The 15,916-nt window shown below is 37.5% G+C and overlaps 1 protein-coding gene across 1 annotated transcript in view; it reads right to left on the reverse strand.

Annotated features, from left to right (window-relative positions):
- Positions 1 to 15,916, reverse strand: part of CACUL1 (CDK2 associated cullin domain 1) — a 77,383-nt gene that overhangs the window by 24,608 nt on the left and 36,859 nt on the right. The window contains exons 4-5 of the mRNA XM_046026723.1: positions 3,613 to 3,708; positions 1,060 to 1,162 (exon numbers count right to left, since the gene is read on the reverse strand). Of these exons, the coding sequence (XP_045882679.1) occupies positions 1,060 to 1,162; positions 3,613 to 3,708 (199 nt within the window). The remainder of the gene's footprint in view (positions 1 to 1,059; positions 1,163 to 3,612; positions 3,709 to 15,916) is intronic.

Raw genomic sequence — 15,916 nt, forward strand, 5'->3', positions numbered from 1 at the left:
TGGAATATCTTAGAAGATTATATTTAAAGATGTTTATAAACATCTGTCCAACTTTAAAAAAAGTCATGCTCCCAAGATTTTGGTCTCTATTCTGATAGAATCTGTTGGGAATATAATAATGAAACAAATATTACCTTAATCAACCGTATGATTTGAAAACTTGGCCTTTCTGGAATAAACTGGCCCAAAGTTTAACAATTTGTTCTCTTAATTTAAATTCAAAAATAAAAAAGTTGATGGTCGACGGTTAGGACAATTCTTCTGTAAATACTGGTAAAAGTTCACTGTGGCAGAAACTAATTATGAGTATTAGAAAAGCTAAAAATACATACTATAAATCCAAGTATGTGCCAAAATCTAAAAAATGACTTCAACGATATACCACATAAAACATGAACTTTTAAAAGATGCTGAGACCTTAGGTTGTAGGAACTTCCCAAACTCCACTTAGAGAGTTATACTTTTTTAGGGAAGGTAGGATAAGAAGCCACCTACCGTGAGGGGGCAGGGGGCCCAAGAATGGGGGGAGAGAAAAACTAACTGACCTTGGTGTTTTGATCTGCTTCCTTACCAATCTACCTTACCAAGTTAAACCTTTTATAAATCTCATGTCATAGAAGAAAAAACTCAGGATCAGAAGCTGAAAAGCCTGCCTAACATACAGTTAATAAATGACTAGACTAGACAAGGGATTTTACACCAAAGAGTAAAAATCAGAAAGAATCCTGTGCTACCATTTCAAAGATACAATTATTGTGCTCCTTCTAGAATTAAGAGTAACAAAGTTAGGGTGAACCCCTTAAAAATATTTCCCCCATTGTCAGGGGGGTAAAAAAGGTAAGTATCAGGCCAGATATAAAGGCACTGTCCCATGACCTAGCTAAGCTGCTCCCAGCTCTCCATTTTCAGTTCCTCCGGGTCTCTACAGAACTGGACTTGCAACACCTCTTGCTATACGATTCAGATGTTAACACTGGCTGCACATGCCAATGCTCTCTGATCAAAAATCAAAAAGATCGTCGCTCGTGTTATCTCACCCCTATAAGCTGAATTACTTACGCATTAGGCTGTAAATGTGCTTTTCTGCAACATGTTCCGTAAACAGCTTTATAAGGTCATCTTTTAGGTCTCTGTTAAGCTTGGTTTCGATGTAAAACTTATTCTGAAGAAGAAAATAAATTGTTTTTTAGTGCCTTAATTGGCGGGAAATGATTTGTCTAATGAGCTGAAGCACCAAAAAATAAATTATTTTAGGAAATAATCAATAAAGGTATCAATTTAAACAAAAAAACCCAGCATTAAAAAACAAAAGCCCTGCTACTATTAGTTGTCTTTCTGGCATGGAGTTAAAACACATAAAGAGAAAGAGAAAATGTTATGAACCACACACCTCCAAAAGAACACAGGAAGACATTCAACGTTAGCTACACAGAGATGTCCAGACAAACGGACCACACTGTGTGACAAGCACATATGCCCTTTAAAAATACTTTATCACCATCAAAAGGCAACAACAGAGGGGCGCCTGGGTGGCTCAGTGGTTTAAGCCTCTGCCTTCGGCTCGGGTCATGATCTCAGGGTCCTGGGATCGAGCCCCGCATCGGGCTCTCTGCTCAGTGGGGAGCCTGTTTCTCCCTCCCTCTCTGCCTACTTGTGACCTCTCTCTCTCTGTCAAATAAATAAATAAAATATTAAAAAAAAAAAAGGCAACAACAGAAAACACTAATAAAAGGTACCCCATTTATCAATGATATGGGCTGAGAGCAGGCAGTGGACATGCACTGGTTGATTCCCCAACATACAATCTGCTTCACTGATTCCTCTAAGTTACTCAGCTTATGGCATTCTTAGGAATGGTCTTTGGTTCAAAGGCAGACATGTGACCCAACATAGAGCAAACAGATTGAGAGAAGCCTAGTTTGGTGCAAAATATCTTGTAACTCATTTATGACCATGAGAACAAGCTGAAACAAATGCTGTGTACATGAAGGAGACAAGAACCTGAGTCCCTGGTAACACTATTGAACCATGGGGTTCAATCAACCCCAGAGACTCCTTATTTGCTTAGTTTTATTACAAGAGATTAAAACTTTTCCTTATTTACTTAAACCACTTTGAATCAGGTGTTCTGTTTTTTTGCAGCCAAAAGCATCATGTTTAGAATGACTAGCCAAGGGGCACCTGGGTGGCTCAGTCGGTTAAGCCTCTGCCTTCTGCTCAGGTCATGATCTCAGGGTCCTGGGATCAAGTCCCACATCGGGTTCCCTGCTCAGCTGGGAGCCTGCTTCTCCCTCTCCCTCTGCCTGCCCCTCCCCCTGCTTGTGCTCACTCTCTCTCTCTCCCTCTGAAATAAATACATAAAATCTTAAAAAAAAAAAAAGAATGACTACCAAACAAGACTGAATTTGTTCATGTTCAATGTTAACCCAATATATAGGTATGGAAAATAAAAACAGGAATGTTAACGAGTTGCTCACTGATTCTCCTAAATAGAAGATTATGAAAATTATAAAAATAACATGCACATGGTAACAAAATAAAACCATGCAATAAAAACCAGTCTCCCACAGCAGACCCTCTGTTGCATTCTCAAAGGCCCCATTCAACTGGGAAAACTTGTATGTTCTTTCTAAAATGCTCCTTGCAAACACATGGATGTGTGTGTGTATGCTTTTTTTCCCCTAATAAAGAAAAAAAAAACATGTTTTATGAAGAATATTACACACAGCTTTGCATTTTGCTTTTTCAACTAATGTATTTGGAGACGATTTCTCTCTAAGCATACATACAGGTCATTACCTTTCACTGCTTATTTTCCTACTGTAAATATCTTTCCATAAATTAATTAATAGTCCTATGCTGATAAAACAGATTTCTCCCAATGTTCTGTTTTGTTCTTTCAGCAAACTATATTTTATGGAGAAGAAAACCTTTTGAAGATTAGTATTCCACATACAGCAATCTTTATGCTACAGAATGTAGGATCAACCCAAATGTCCCATTCTCTAATAAACAAAAAGGAAATGGGATAATGATTGCTAAGGGCCCCTGCCTTCAATAGGAACACTAACATTAAGATTCTATGATTTTATATATTTAGGAAGGAGAAGGGACTAATCAATAAAGTCCATAGAGACTAAAAATTATACTCGTGGCATAATTCTCCAAATGAAAGAGAGCACATCACCATAATGGAAGAAAATTTTATTACTCTACTTGTTTTATGGAATGACTTACCTGACATTTATCATGTCATGTTTTTAGATAGCTGTCTCAACTCTTACTTTCTGAGGACGAGAAAGCTTTCTCACATATATCTACTTTCCAAGCACAGTGTCTTCCATTTGGCAGAAATAAAATAAATGCTGAGTACTGACTACTCAGTACTTCTTCCTGAATGCCTAATTGTCTATTCAGCAGTGTTATTTATGGAATTTTTATGCAGTAAAAGGATAAACAATTCTATGTCAATATAATCAAACATTACTAAAATAGATAAATTTCCATTTTTAACATAATACATAGCAAAAGATAAACAGAACATGCTTAACTTCATCTATCTGCTCTTGGACCAACAGAGATATCTGGAAAGGGAAAACAGCTCTAACTTACCATATATATGAAAAGAGGCACAATGCTCTGCAATGCTCCCATATACTGTCCAAGAGCTATATTAAATCTTTCAATATAGAGATCTGGAGGGCTGGCCTGTGAGAAAGAACATTAAATGTGATTATTCTGGGAAACCAAGTTGAAGACCTTTAACCTACAACAATCTAAAATGCAGACTCAGAAGTCCAAGTCAAAATTCATTCTTTCCAAGATTTTATGACAGAAAGAACAGGCGCTAGGGAGGGGCAGAGGGGGAGAGAGAGAGACAGAAACAGATTCCCCGCTGAATAGGAAGCCCAATGCCTGATCCCAGGACCCGGAGATCATAACCTGAGCTAAAGGCAGACATTTAACCGACTGAGCCACCCAAACACACCCCAAGTCAAAATTCATACTGAAATTTACAATAAAGAAAGGGAGAAGGCTGAAGGTTAAGACATCTATCTTTGTTCCAAATCCACTATGCAAAACTGAGGTTTGGTTTAGCAGTCTTTAAAACCTGTGTAACTTTATACCATGTTAGCTAAAAGGCTTACTCAGTTAGTGAGTAAAAAGCTGCGTTCACAATTTGTGTTTATTAAGATAAAAATTATCACTGAGCTATGTGGACATTTCCTATAGGAACCAAACCATATTTGAGCCTAGAATATAAAGAAAGAGAGAAAATACTCAGGGAAATGGTACAGGCATAACATACTATTAAAATGGCTATTGAATTTTTACAGTTACCTTAGGCACAGTAATATTCTGGCTTCCATACCAACTTGAAGGTAAACCACTTCTATAGCTAACCAATTAGCTACGAAGAGACTTAAATGGTCCATATATATCCGCACATCCAGAGAGCAATCAAATAAACATAATACATGCCTGGCTTTTAACTCATTGTTATCAAAATACCAAGTCATAAGGACATCAAAAGAAACACTTCCTGTTTTACTGCATGTTATGGGCTAAATTATGTGTTCCCCTTCCCAAATTCACATGATGAAGACCAAAGCAGTGTGACTGTATTTGGAGTAAGGAAGCAATTAGGCTAAATGAGGTTGTAAGAGTCAAGCCCTGATCCTTTAGGATTACGGTCATTAAAAAAGACACCAAACGGCTCCCTCTCCCTCCCCATCTCTTCCTCTGTCTTTCCCTCTATTCTATCACAACACGTACCCATCCCCGGCACACTCAGAGGAAAGACCTTGTGAGCATACAGCAGGCCCACAGCTATGGACAAGCCAGGAAGAGAATTCTCAACAGAAACCAAATCAGCTGCTACCTTAATCTTCGACCCCCCAGCCTCAAGAACAGGAGAAGTAAATTTCTGTTGTTTAAACCAACCAGAGTTTGTGGCATTTTGTTACAGCAGCCCCAGCAAACTAAGGCACTATGTTTCAAGAAAGTATGTCCATCTACTGTTTCATTTTATTCTCTAAAGCTAAATTAATTATCATTTTAATACTAAAGAAACACACAAATGGGCAAGTCACATATCTGAAAAAAAAAAGAGGATAGATCCAGGTCTTCCAGCTAAGAATTCATTCCAGGGACAGAGAGTTGGAGATGGGCATGGCACAAATCATCATGCAAACAAAAGTGACTCCAACCCATGGCATTCTCATTACTTGACAACCATACCCTGGTACAGAAAGTCTTACTTTCGAACAAGGAAAACAAGGAAATGTCACACTGAAAGATTCCAAAATACTAAACAATGAAATTATAAAACCACTTCAGCTAAGCTGTTTTAAAAATGTCTAAACGTTCCAATACTATTTTTAATATAAGATTTCATTTATTTTTTTCAGTTCTACTGAGATGTTAGCATATTGTAGTGAATGTTCCTTACTTCTAATTCATCTTCCATGATTGCACATTTAGAGATCTGGCACATACAAGGTTTTCTACATTTATTTTTCTTAGTCTTCCTAATTACCTGCAAACTGAATGTTATTTCCATTCTACATATGAGGCCACTAGGGCTCAGAAACAGTCACATATCTGCAGTCCCACAGCTAATAAGCCCAAGAACTAAGACTCAAACCTTAGTCAATCTGAGTCCTCCCAGCGATTTACACTGCATCCCTCTATTAGCAGGCTGAAAACTTTAGAAAACTTTAGCACTCTCTGCTTTCGCATCCTGTTCTTCTCACATGCAGCCCAGCAGAGCATTCCCACCACACTAACAGTCTGTCTAGTGTGCTGTTTTAGACTTTCTGGAATCTTTTCTTCCTGAATGCCTTTACCACACCCCCTAATCAGTCACTTTGGTTAACTTCTATTCACTCTTCAGATTTGTGTCACTTCCTCCAAACTGCCGGAGACACAGGGCCCTCAGATAGAGCACCATTCCACTTCTTCACTTTTCCCACCAGGTCGCCTCTGCTACTAAACTTCAAGCCCCTGGAGGGCAAGACCTGTGTTTTGTCTTTATAACCTCCACAGCTGAGCGCAAACCTGCAAGAAAGCATGCAGAGATAAATATGTTTTTCTGCAAGGACGGTCTTGCTTAAATCTAAATTTGCTTAAATCTAAATCTAACTTAGTCTTGTCTCCATCGAAACTACTTCCTTACTATCTAACAAGGCTGTATTGACATTAGGCAATGCATTTAGCCTTCTGAATTTCAATTTCCATAAATACAAAAAAGGAAAAATACTAATTGTGCTACTTCCAAGATGTGCCAAAAATCAAAGAAATAATATGTGAATGCTTTGAAAAATGTCAGATGTTACAAGTACACATGCAACTAGGGAGGGTAAGTAAACTCCCTTATGAATTAACTATTTGTCTAGTACTTCAGAAAAACCTATTAATATTGTTAAAGGCGTTCTTTGTTAACTAGAGAAATTGGGGAAAATGGTTCTACATTATGGGCAAACTTTTAACTATAACCAATGCAAAGAACTCTGGAAATGATATTTCAGCATTCAAAGAAATAAATTTTAGAAGCATATGAGAAAAAGAAAATCTGAAGAGTTTCTGCATTAAAATAATTTTCTTTTCATAAAAGGACACTTTATCTATTCAAAACTTAAAAGTATGAACACTGATCAAAAGGCACACTTAACAGCAGAGAATAAATAAAACTGAATTCCTTAGTTATTCTTTTCAAGAATTCCCAAAGCCTCAAAGGTTATGAGTATTAAAAAGCACTTTTTGTACTCAATCAAATGTCAGAACATTTATTTAGCTTTTTAGTTCCATATTTCACGCAGCACTTACTCAAAACCTTTCAAATGACAGGACTATAAATTTTAAGTCTTCTAAAATAAATCCAATCTCTTTACAAGGAACTAGAAATAACTGCCATTTAAAAAATAACAAATCGTCCCTCCTTAAAACTTAAGTTCAGTATACCTAAGGCCCCATGGGGGAAATTGCTACCTATTTGATTTACACTATTTCAACATGAATGTATTTGGTTTGGACATTAAATGAAACTTTTTACCCTAAAATAAGCAAGTCTCATTTTCTTCTCAAAAGAAAAGGAAGGAAGGAAGGAAGGAAGGAAAGAAAGAAGGAAACGCAAGCTGCCAGAAAAATAACTACTGCTCCAACCTTGCTCTAACTTTTCACAACCAAGCCAGATTCCCGAAAATTTGTAAGGTATCTCGTAGGAATGCTTCAATTTCTTCTTCTTTTTTTTTTTAATGAGTAATGCATTCATCTGGTTTAAAATTTAAATGCATTCAAAAGGAAATAAAGTTTACCTTTGTTCCCTCCTCACTGAACCAACACTTAATTTGTTTATAACCTTCCAGAAGAATTAAACATCATACATGAGGGGCGCCTGGGTGGCTCAGTAGGTTAAGCCTCTGCCTTCAGCTCAGGTCATGATCTCAGGGTCCTGGGATCGAGCCCCACATCGGGCTCTCTGCTCAGCAGGGAGCCTGCTTCTCCCTCTCTCTCTGTCTGCCTCTCTGCCTACTTGTGATATCTGTCAAATAAATAAATAAAATCTTTAAAAAAAATCATACATGAAAATAAATATCCTATATATATATCCTTTTCCACACAGATGCTAACATAAAACCATAGCAATCTGTACTTTTCCTAAGAATACATTGTGGAGACTTTTATTCTAGTGGTTCTCAAACATTTTGGTCTTAGGACCTCTTTATACTCTTAAAATAATTGAAGATTCCAAAAAGCATTTGTTTATTATATGGGTCATATAATATGTATATATATAAATATGTACTAATTTATTCTAAAATGGTATTAATGAAGTCTGCATTGTAACATTTAATGATAAAAGTTACATGTTTTATAAGCTAGTTATATGTAAATAACTATTTTCCCAAAAAAGGTAAGAAAAATGGCACTGTTTTCACATTTATGCAAGTCTCTTTAGCATCTGCCTTAATAGAAGCCTGCTCAATTCTCATACAGATGTGGTATGTTGTTCTGGTTGAAGTAAATGAAGAAAACCTAGCCTCACACAGATATGTAGGCAGAAAAGGAAGGTGTACTTTAGTATCCTTTTTAGGTAATTGTGCATGTTTTTCTTTGAAACTTGACAAGTTTCTCAAAAGGTAGTTGAAACAGGAAATCTGAAACTATTAATGAACTCTCTGTACTCTATTACATTAAAACCCATTGGTCTATCTTCTACTTTGAATGGCTCTTTTAATACATACATTTTATAACATCAGAAATTGGTCATTTATAAAATACTGAGTTGCATATGTCTTCCACATGTTGATGCATTTCACTATACATCAAAAAGAAAAAAATTTACATTTGTTACTATCACCACCTATTTCATCAGAAGAGTCTTTTTAAGTACTGGGAAGCCATCGAGGTCATGGTAGTAGATACAGGCTTTCCAAATTCTAATTTTCCTTCAAAGCTCGAATTTTATCTTTGGGAACAAAGACTGCCAGTTGCTTTCCTTGAAGTGACACACTTCATTTTTGAGAAAATGTCGAATACCAAATCAAGTTAAATAACCAGTTTGTCAGTCAGTCATTCTTTCAAATAAAAACACTGTTCTATCGGAAAAAAACACCCCATCTAGTTTAGCTCAAAATTCACCAACCACCAACCACCAACCAGTGCTTTTTCTTAAAACAATCACTGTACTTTGATATGCAGCTTCCCATTTCTCCACACAGAATATTTTAAGTATATTAAAAGTCACAATAAAATTGTGAAATTTAAAAAAAAATTGCTGCTTCATCTAGGATATTCTTAAGTGAAATGCTTTTGTTTTCTAATGCAAATGTGTGGAAGTGAAGATTTGTGCAAAGGCATCAACAGTTTGCCCACCATTGCTTGTGAACCATCAGAACAAATACCAACCCATAGAAAAGGGCAAATAACATCTTAGGAGTACTAGAAAAAACTTCAATTTTGCAGACCCTCTGAGAGGATTTCAGGGACCCTTGAGGTCGTCAAAACCATACTTTAAGAAATCTGTTCCTCTAAGTAAAATGTTTGAATTTACTATTTAACCAGTCTCCACACTGATAGCCTGTTGCTAATCTTCTCTATCACAATGTTGCCAATTAATAACTTCCTATAGCTATTGCTTTATAGACTGTGTTTTTAAAAAAAAATTTTAAGTGAAATAAAGAACTAGATGATAATCTTATGGAGAACTGTATAGAAACAAAACAATTTGGCCCCTAATTCTGAACACCTAACCTGTTTAATATCACTAGTATTACATGTATATTTAGTTACTAAGTATATTCCTTAGAGCAAGGACATAAGGCTAAGATTTGCTCTATCATACCATGCCTTCATAAAAGGAAAGAAAAATAAGTTTGTTATCCTTACTTTTGAAAGCCAGATAAGGAAGTTTGGTCAGTTATTCTTTTTTTTTTTTTTTTTATATGGGTTTTTTTTTTAATTTTTTTTTTTTAAAGATTTTATTTACTTATTTGACAGAGAGAGATCACAAGTAGGCAGAGAGGCAGGCAGAGAGAGTGAGAGGGAAGCAGGCTCCCTGCCGAGCAGAGAGCCCGATGCGGGACTCGATCCCAGGACCCTGAGATCATGACCTGAGCCGAAGGCAGCGGCTTAAACCACTGAGCCACCCAGGCGCCCCCCTTTTTTTTTTTTTTTTAAGATTTTATTTATTTATTTGACAGAGAGATCACAAGCAGACAGAGAGGCAGGCAGAGAGAGAGAGGGGAAGCAGGCTCGCCACCGAGCAGAGAGCCCGATGCGGGACTCAATCCCAGGACCCTGAGATCATGACCCGAGCCGAGGCAGCGGCTTAACCCACTGAGCCACCCAGGCGCCCCTGGTCAGTTATTCTTATTAGATGTATATTTAATTTTACAACAACATGATTTATTTAAATAATTTTCCAGCCAACAGACTTGAAAATACTATTATCTAGGTCAGTACTGCCCAACAGAACTTTCTGTGATGACAGAGAAGTCCCATATCTGCACTATTCAATATGGTAGCCACTAGCCATGTAGGTCTACTTAGCACTTAAAACCTATTTAATGAAAACCAAGGAACCAAGTTTTTATTTCATTTTCATTGTGGTTAGGGGCCAACGAAATGGACACCACAGATGTAAAATACAAACAAGTTCCACAATTCCATACTTATATCCTTCCTCTTCCACATCTGCCTCATCCCACCAAAATGAAACATGGAAAAAATTTAAGGACTACGTGCTTTTATGTTCACAAAAACAGGGGCGCCTGGGTGGCTCAGTGGGTTAAAGCCTCTGCCTTTCGCTCAGGTCATGATCCCAGGGTCCTGGGATCGAGCCCCGCATCGGGCTCTCTGCTTGGCAGGGAGCCTGCTTCCTCCTCTCTCTCTCTCTGCCTGCCTCTCTCCCTACTTGTGATCTCCGTCAAATAAATAAATAAAATCTTTAAAAAAAACAAAAAACAAAAACACTTTGTCTTCAAATAAAGAAATGACTTTTGCATGTTAAAATGAAACAGGGAAGAAGAAAGGATGGGAAGGAAGACTAAAAAAATATAACAAGGCCACAAACCTATATCTTCAGTAAACATATCCTTATATGTTTACTGAAATTTTAAAAGATTAAAATTGCTATTATAGAAAAATAACCACTACTGGGGCGCCTGGGTGGCTCAGTGGGTTAAAGCCTCTGCCCTCGGCTCAGGTCATGATCCCAGGGTCCTGGGATCAAGCCCCACATCGGAGAGCCTGCTTCCTCCTCTCTCTCTCTGCCTACTTGTCATCTCTGTCTGTCAAATAAATAAATAAAACCTTCAAAAAAAAAAAAGAAAAGAAAAATAACCACTACTGACATTGGTAGATAACTACCATTAGCATTTTCTTTTGTTCTTGTGTTTATGCGTGTATGCTTATTTTAACAAATATGTAATTATATTATTTCCTAATTTGCTATTATCACCCAGCTACATATCATCATCTGCCAGGTCAAATATATTTCTACAACATAATGAACCATCTGGACATACCACTGTCTATTTCATCTGCCATTCTTCATGAGACACTTAAACTATGCTTAACTATATATATTACCTGGGTCCGAATGGATCCTTCTAATCCAGATTAGGACTTCAGTGGTGCAAAAGTGTTGTGTGGCCTCAATAATGAAACAATCTTACATTTAAACCTAAGATGGCACCACTCCTTGCTTAAGTAACAGCAGGTTCAGGAACAAGGCTGCATTTCCATAGGCCAGTGAATCTCGAAGAATACTCTTCTCCAAACCATCTGAAGGGCTTGTTAATGATGGACAGATTCCTCTGCCACACTCCTAAGTCCTGACTCAAGAAACCTTCCAGAAGTATGTATTTTTTAATGAGAACTTCAGGAGACTCAGTCCAGCAGCCATTAAACACTTAGAGAACTCAAGCATATACCAGGAAAAGAAATTTTATGGGAAGGAAGTCTAGAGGATTCAAGAAAGGGTTGAGTAGGGGCGCCTGGGTGGCTCAGTGGGTTAAAGCCTCTGCCTTCGGCTCAGGTCGTGATCTCAGGGTTCTGGGATCGAGCCCCACATCGGGCTCTCTGCTCCGCAGGGAGCCTGCTTCCTCCTCTCTCTGCCTGCCTCTCTGCCTAGTTGTGATTTCTGTCAAATAAATAAAATATATTAAAAAAAAAAAAAAAAAAGAAAGGGCTGAGTAGTAATCACCCATGCAACACAAGATGTGATTTACTGCAGGACAATTGCAACAATTTAGCTGCAAACTATACTGAAATTAGTAAAAATATGATACCTTAGCATTTTAACATTAGTGGTAAAACTCTACGTGAATTTTTCTTTTAAATTTAACTGCTTCTTGACTACTGCCAAATTTAGTGCTTAGAAGGTAATTAGAATGTAACAGTGAAGTTCCACATCTACTTGAAACGCAGAAAGCTGCTAAAGAACATCAGTCCCACCCTGATAACAAAAAAAACTAACTAAACTACATTATTTTCCAAGCTCATCAGAGACCTCAGTGTTCTCTGTGTTTTATAGCTGCCCAGTCCAACCAGGTGAAACAAATTTTTTTTTTAAAGATTTTATTTATTTATTTGACAGACAGAGATCACAAGCAGGCAGAGAGGCAGGCAGAGAGAGAGAGGAAGGGAAGCAGGCTCCCTGCTGAGCAGAGAGCCCCATGTGGGGCTCGATCCCAGGACCCTGGGATCATGACCTGAGCCGAAGGCAGAGGCTTTAACCCACTGAGCCACCCAGGTGGCCCCAGGTGAAACAAATTCTAAAGAGTGAGCAGCTCTGGGACTCCCGTCTGGCTCAGTTGGTAGAGTATGTGATTCTTGGTCTTGGGGTCATGCGTTCAAGCCCCATGTTCGGGGGTAGAGATTACTTAAAAATAAATAATAAATAAATAAATAAATAAAATAAAACCTTTAAAAAAATTTTTAAATGACCAGTTCTTTTGAGGAAAGAATGGACACACAGTTTCTCCATCAGTGATGGCAGCCATAAAAGCTGGTAAGAAAACAACAGAAGCTGTGACTAATCATTCAAGGCCAAGTGTAAACTAATAGTACAGAATCCCTAGGAGTCTCAGCACAAGGACAGTCCACACCTTCTCTCCAGTTTCTTTATAGAAGTTTGCACTGAGTCTTTGAGAGTAAATAGAATTAAAAGTCCAGCCTCTGAGATCCTGGCTTCCTTTAGCTTATCCATATAGCAATGACTAAGCTAGGTGACACAGCAGCGAGAAAAGGTTCAACGATGACGTAATAGAGGAAAATGTCTGAAGAAGTCAGGTGGACTAGGATGACCTCACCCCTTTTAACACGCAGCAAAAATTACCACTTACCCCATGTGTTTATTTTTCAAAGGAAACTTTTTTCCTTACCTTTCCCAAGTACAAAACTCTGTCTCAAAATAAAAGTTTATTTTAAAAAGAATATAACTCACAGTGCACTCTGTACACTGAGATGACAACTGCAAATAACTACTCATTATTCAGATGATCTGATGCTCTTGCTCATCACAAATTCCATTGTCAAGTGCTGTTTTAATTCAAGCAAGTAAATGGTTCTAGTAACCTCAAGCATAAGCTTTTATCAACTAGTAAGTGTTTTACTGAATCTCTCTTTAGGTCTGGCACTATGCCCTATGAGGACATATAAAAAGAAAACGCAGTCCCCATCTTAAAAATATGATGTGACCTTATTAAAATTATGGTCTGCTGAGGGTTACATTGGCTGAGGGTCTCATTGGCAAATTCTGTGAGATAAGTACAACTTTGCTGTAACAACTGCTTTAAGTTTTAGTTTGAATTAAAAAACAGATCTCCAAATAACTTATTTAGAAAAAAATCCAGTAGAATACACATATGAAGATACCTACCAGTTGGCAATGACATTTATTTTACTTGAAATCCATTTAGGGATAACAGGCAATTTTCTTATTATCTAAAATCATCCTCATTCCTCAAGAGTGAATAGCATATTTGGGGGAATGAAAGTTTTCTAAAAACACACTGTGCAGCTCAACAGATATAGAAGTTATAGCTTTTAAAACATACATAAATAGCCAATGACCACATGCAAGACAACCAGCTGCGTTATGCTGCCACCCACTGGACAGAACATTAATAGCAAAGCAAACCTTGCTCTGATTTTAAAAACCAAGAGATCTGGTTCAGTTTGCTGGCAGTTTGGTAGTAAAACTTTATATGTAATCTGGTATCTGTGAAGAGCAAAACAAAGTTAAGTAATGTTGGCTAATTATGGTCTAGTTTCTATTAATTTCCATTATTACTAGTAGATTTGAGAGTCGAATTGTAACTTTCCTCAACCAAGATGTATTTAACTTAAAAGATATCAACACTACTGTAATCTTATTAAAATAAGTGGTTAAAATGCAATTAGTTGACAAACAGTCATGTAAACCATCCCAAATTCAGCCCTACTGGAAGAATAAACACTGCAACATTTTTCTTCTCCACCTCTGTGTTTGTGGTCTCTCTTGGGGACCTGAACTCAGGTTAGTATTATCGGTGGTTTTCCTAACACTTCAATGTTCCTGGCCTGGTCTGGGAACCAAGTCTGTTTAAACACTCTGTGCATGTACATAATGTTCAGTGTTAAGTTACAAATCACTGAAAAACTGCTGGAAGGAACACACTTGTTAGTGGGTTACTGGCTAGAAAGCTAGCAGATCAAAACATCAGAACAGTTTTTATGTAGTGAAAGTGAAAATACACTCTCAACAGGATAAAGTGGATTAATACATAAATTTATCAACATTTTGCGGGGGCAAGAGCCTCATGACTGCTCTAATGGATTCTGGATTCAGACACAAAAATAATCAAAACACAGAAGTGTCACTTTAAGGACAGTTTTAAGAGTAAAGAATGTTCTATCCATTAAACTCAGTTGTCCAAATGGTGGGGCAAACAGGATATTCTAAATATTGTCAATTCAAATACTTTTTATCAGTCAAAAAACAACCCCTAAAATCTCAGTGACTTAAAATAACAAAGTCTGGATAAATAAAATATAGTACAATGGAATGTTATTCAGCCATAAAAAGAAACAAAGTATTAATCATGATATAAACATGGACTTGAAAACACTGTAAGTTAATTAAGCCAGACACCAAAGGTCACATATTGTCTAATTTAATTTCTATGAAATGTCCAGAAAAGCCAAATCCACAGAGACAGAAAGTAGAATGGCAGCTGCCAGTGGCTGGGAGAAGGGGCAGATGGGGAATTACTGCCAGTGACGACTGGCTTTCTTTCTGGGGCAACTAACATGTCCTTAAATTAGCCGTGATGGCTGCACAACTTTGTGACTATACTAAAAACCAATGAGTTTGTACACTTTAAAAGATGAATGTTAGAGTACGTGCTTGTATCTCAAATGTGCTTGAATCTCAAAACAGATTTTTTTTTAATGGGTTAAAAATTGAGAAAAAAAAAATACATAGCAAAGCTTTCTTTCTCAGGTTATGGGCCCATCTTGAGAGTCTACCCCATGTCAAACTTACTCAGGGACCCAGGATAAGAGAACCTCTATCATCTGCCACCATTCCCTCAGCAGTCAAAAGGAAACAGAGAAAATTGAACAGCTGATCTTGAGGGCTTCAGATCTTTGGGTACACACTTCACCATGCACACCTCACTTGAATTCACAATTCACAGGCCAAAACAAGTCACGTGTCTGAGTCTAATTTCAACAGGATAGAGACGTATACTATTACCATGCATGGAAAAGTAAGAGAAAGGCAAACATCTGGTCGATGGTATTATGACCAGCACCTTTGTCTAACGAGTACTCAGCTAGTTCAAGATTACAATAAGCCAAAAGAAACCAACACTAGTACCTCAGGATTCTGGACCTCAAGAAGCTCACAGTGCTGTAAAGACGGCATCCTGCTTGGTAACTAAACCTGCACATAAGTGCTAAACTAAAGCCAATGGCAGCAACATACATACAGTGCTCCAGGAGCAGAGAAGAGAAAGTGATTCTGAAGACTGTCAGGAACCCTGAAATTAAAAGTTCAGTGAACCCTGACAAGGAGAATGCCCGCTCTGCAGGAAGGGGAGAGTTGACCCTCAAACAACTTGGATTTGAATACATGGGTCCACTTACTCATGGATTTTTTCATACAGTATGGTACTGTAAATATATTTTCTCTTAATATATTCTTTTCTCTAGCATATTATTATAAAAATACAGTATATAACAAACAAAATCTGTGTTCATCGACTATGTTGTCAGTAAGGCTTCCGGTCCACAGTAGGCTATTAGTGTTTAAGTTTTGGGGGAGTGAAAAGTTATCCTCAGATTTTCAACTGCGTGGGGGATTGGCGCCTCAAACTCTCATATTGTTCAAGGATCAACTACAGTGGCAAAAGAAAGTAAATGA

Source organism: Meles meles, chromosome 13 (assembly GCF_922984935.1).
Source record: "Meles meles chromosome 13, mMelMel3.1 paternal haplotype, whole genome shotgun sequence".
Taxonomy (NCBI): domain Eukaryota; kingdom Metazoa; phylum Chordata; class Mammalia; order Carnivora; family Mustelidae; genus Meles; species Meles meles.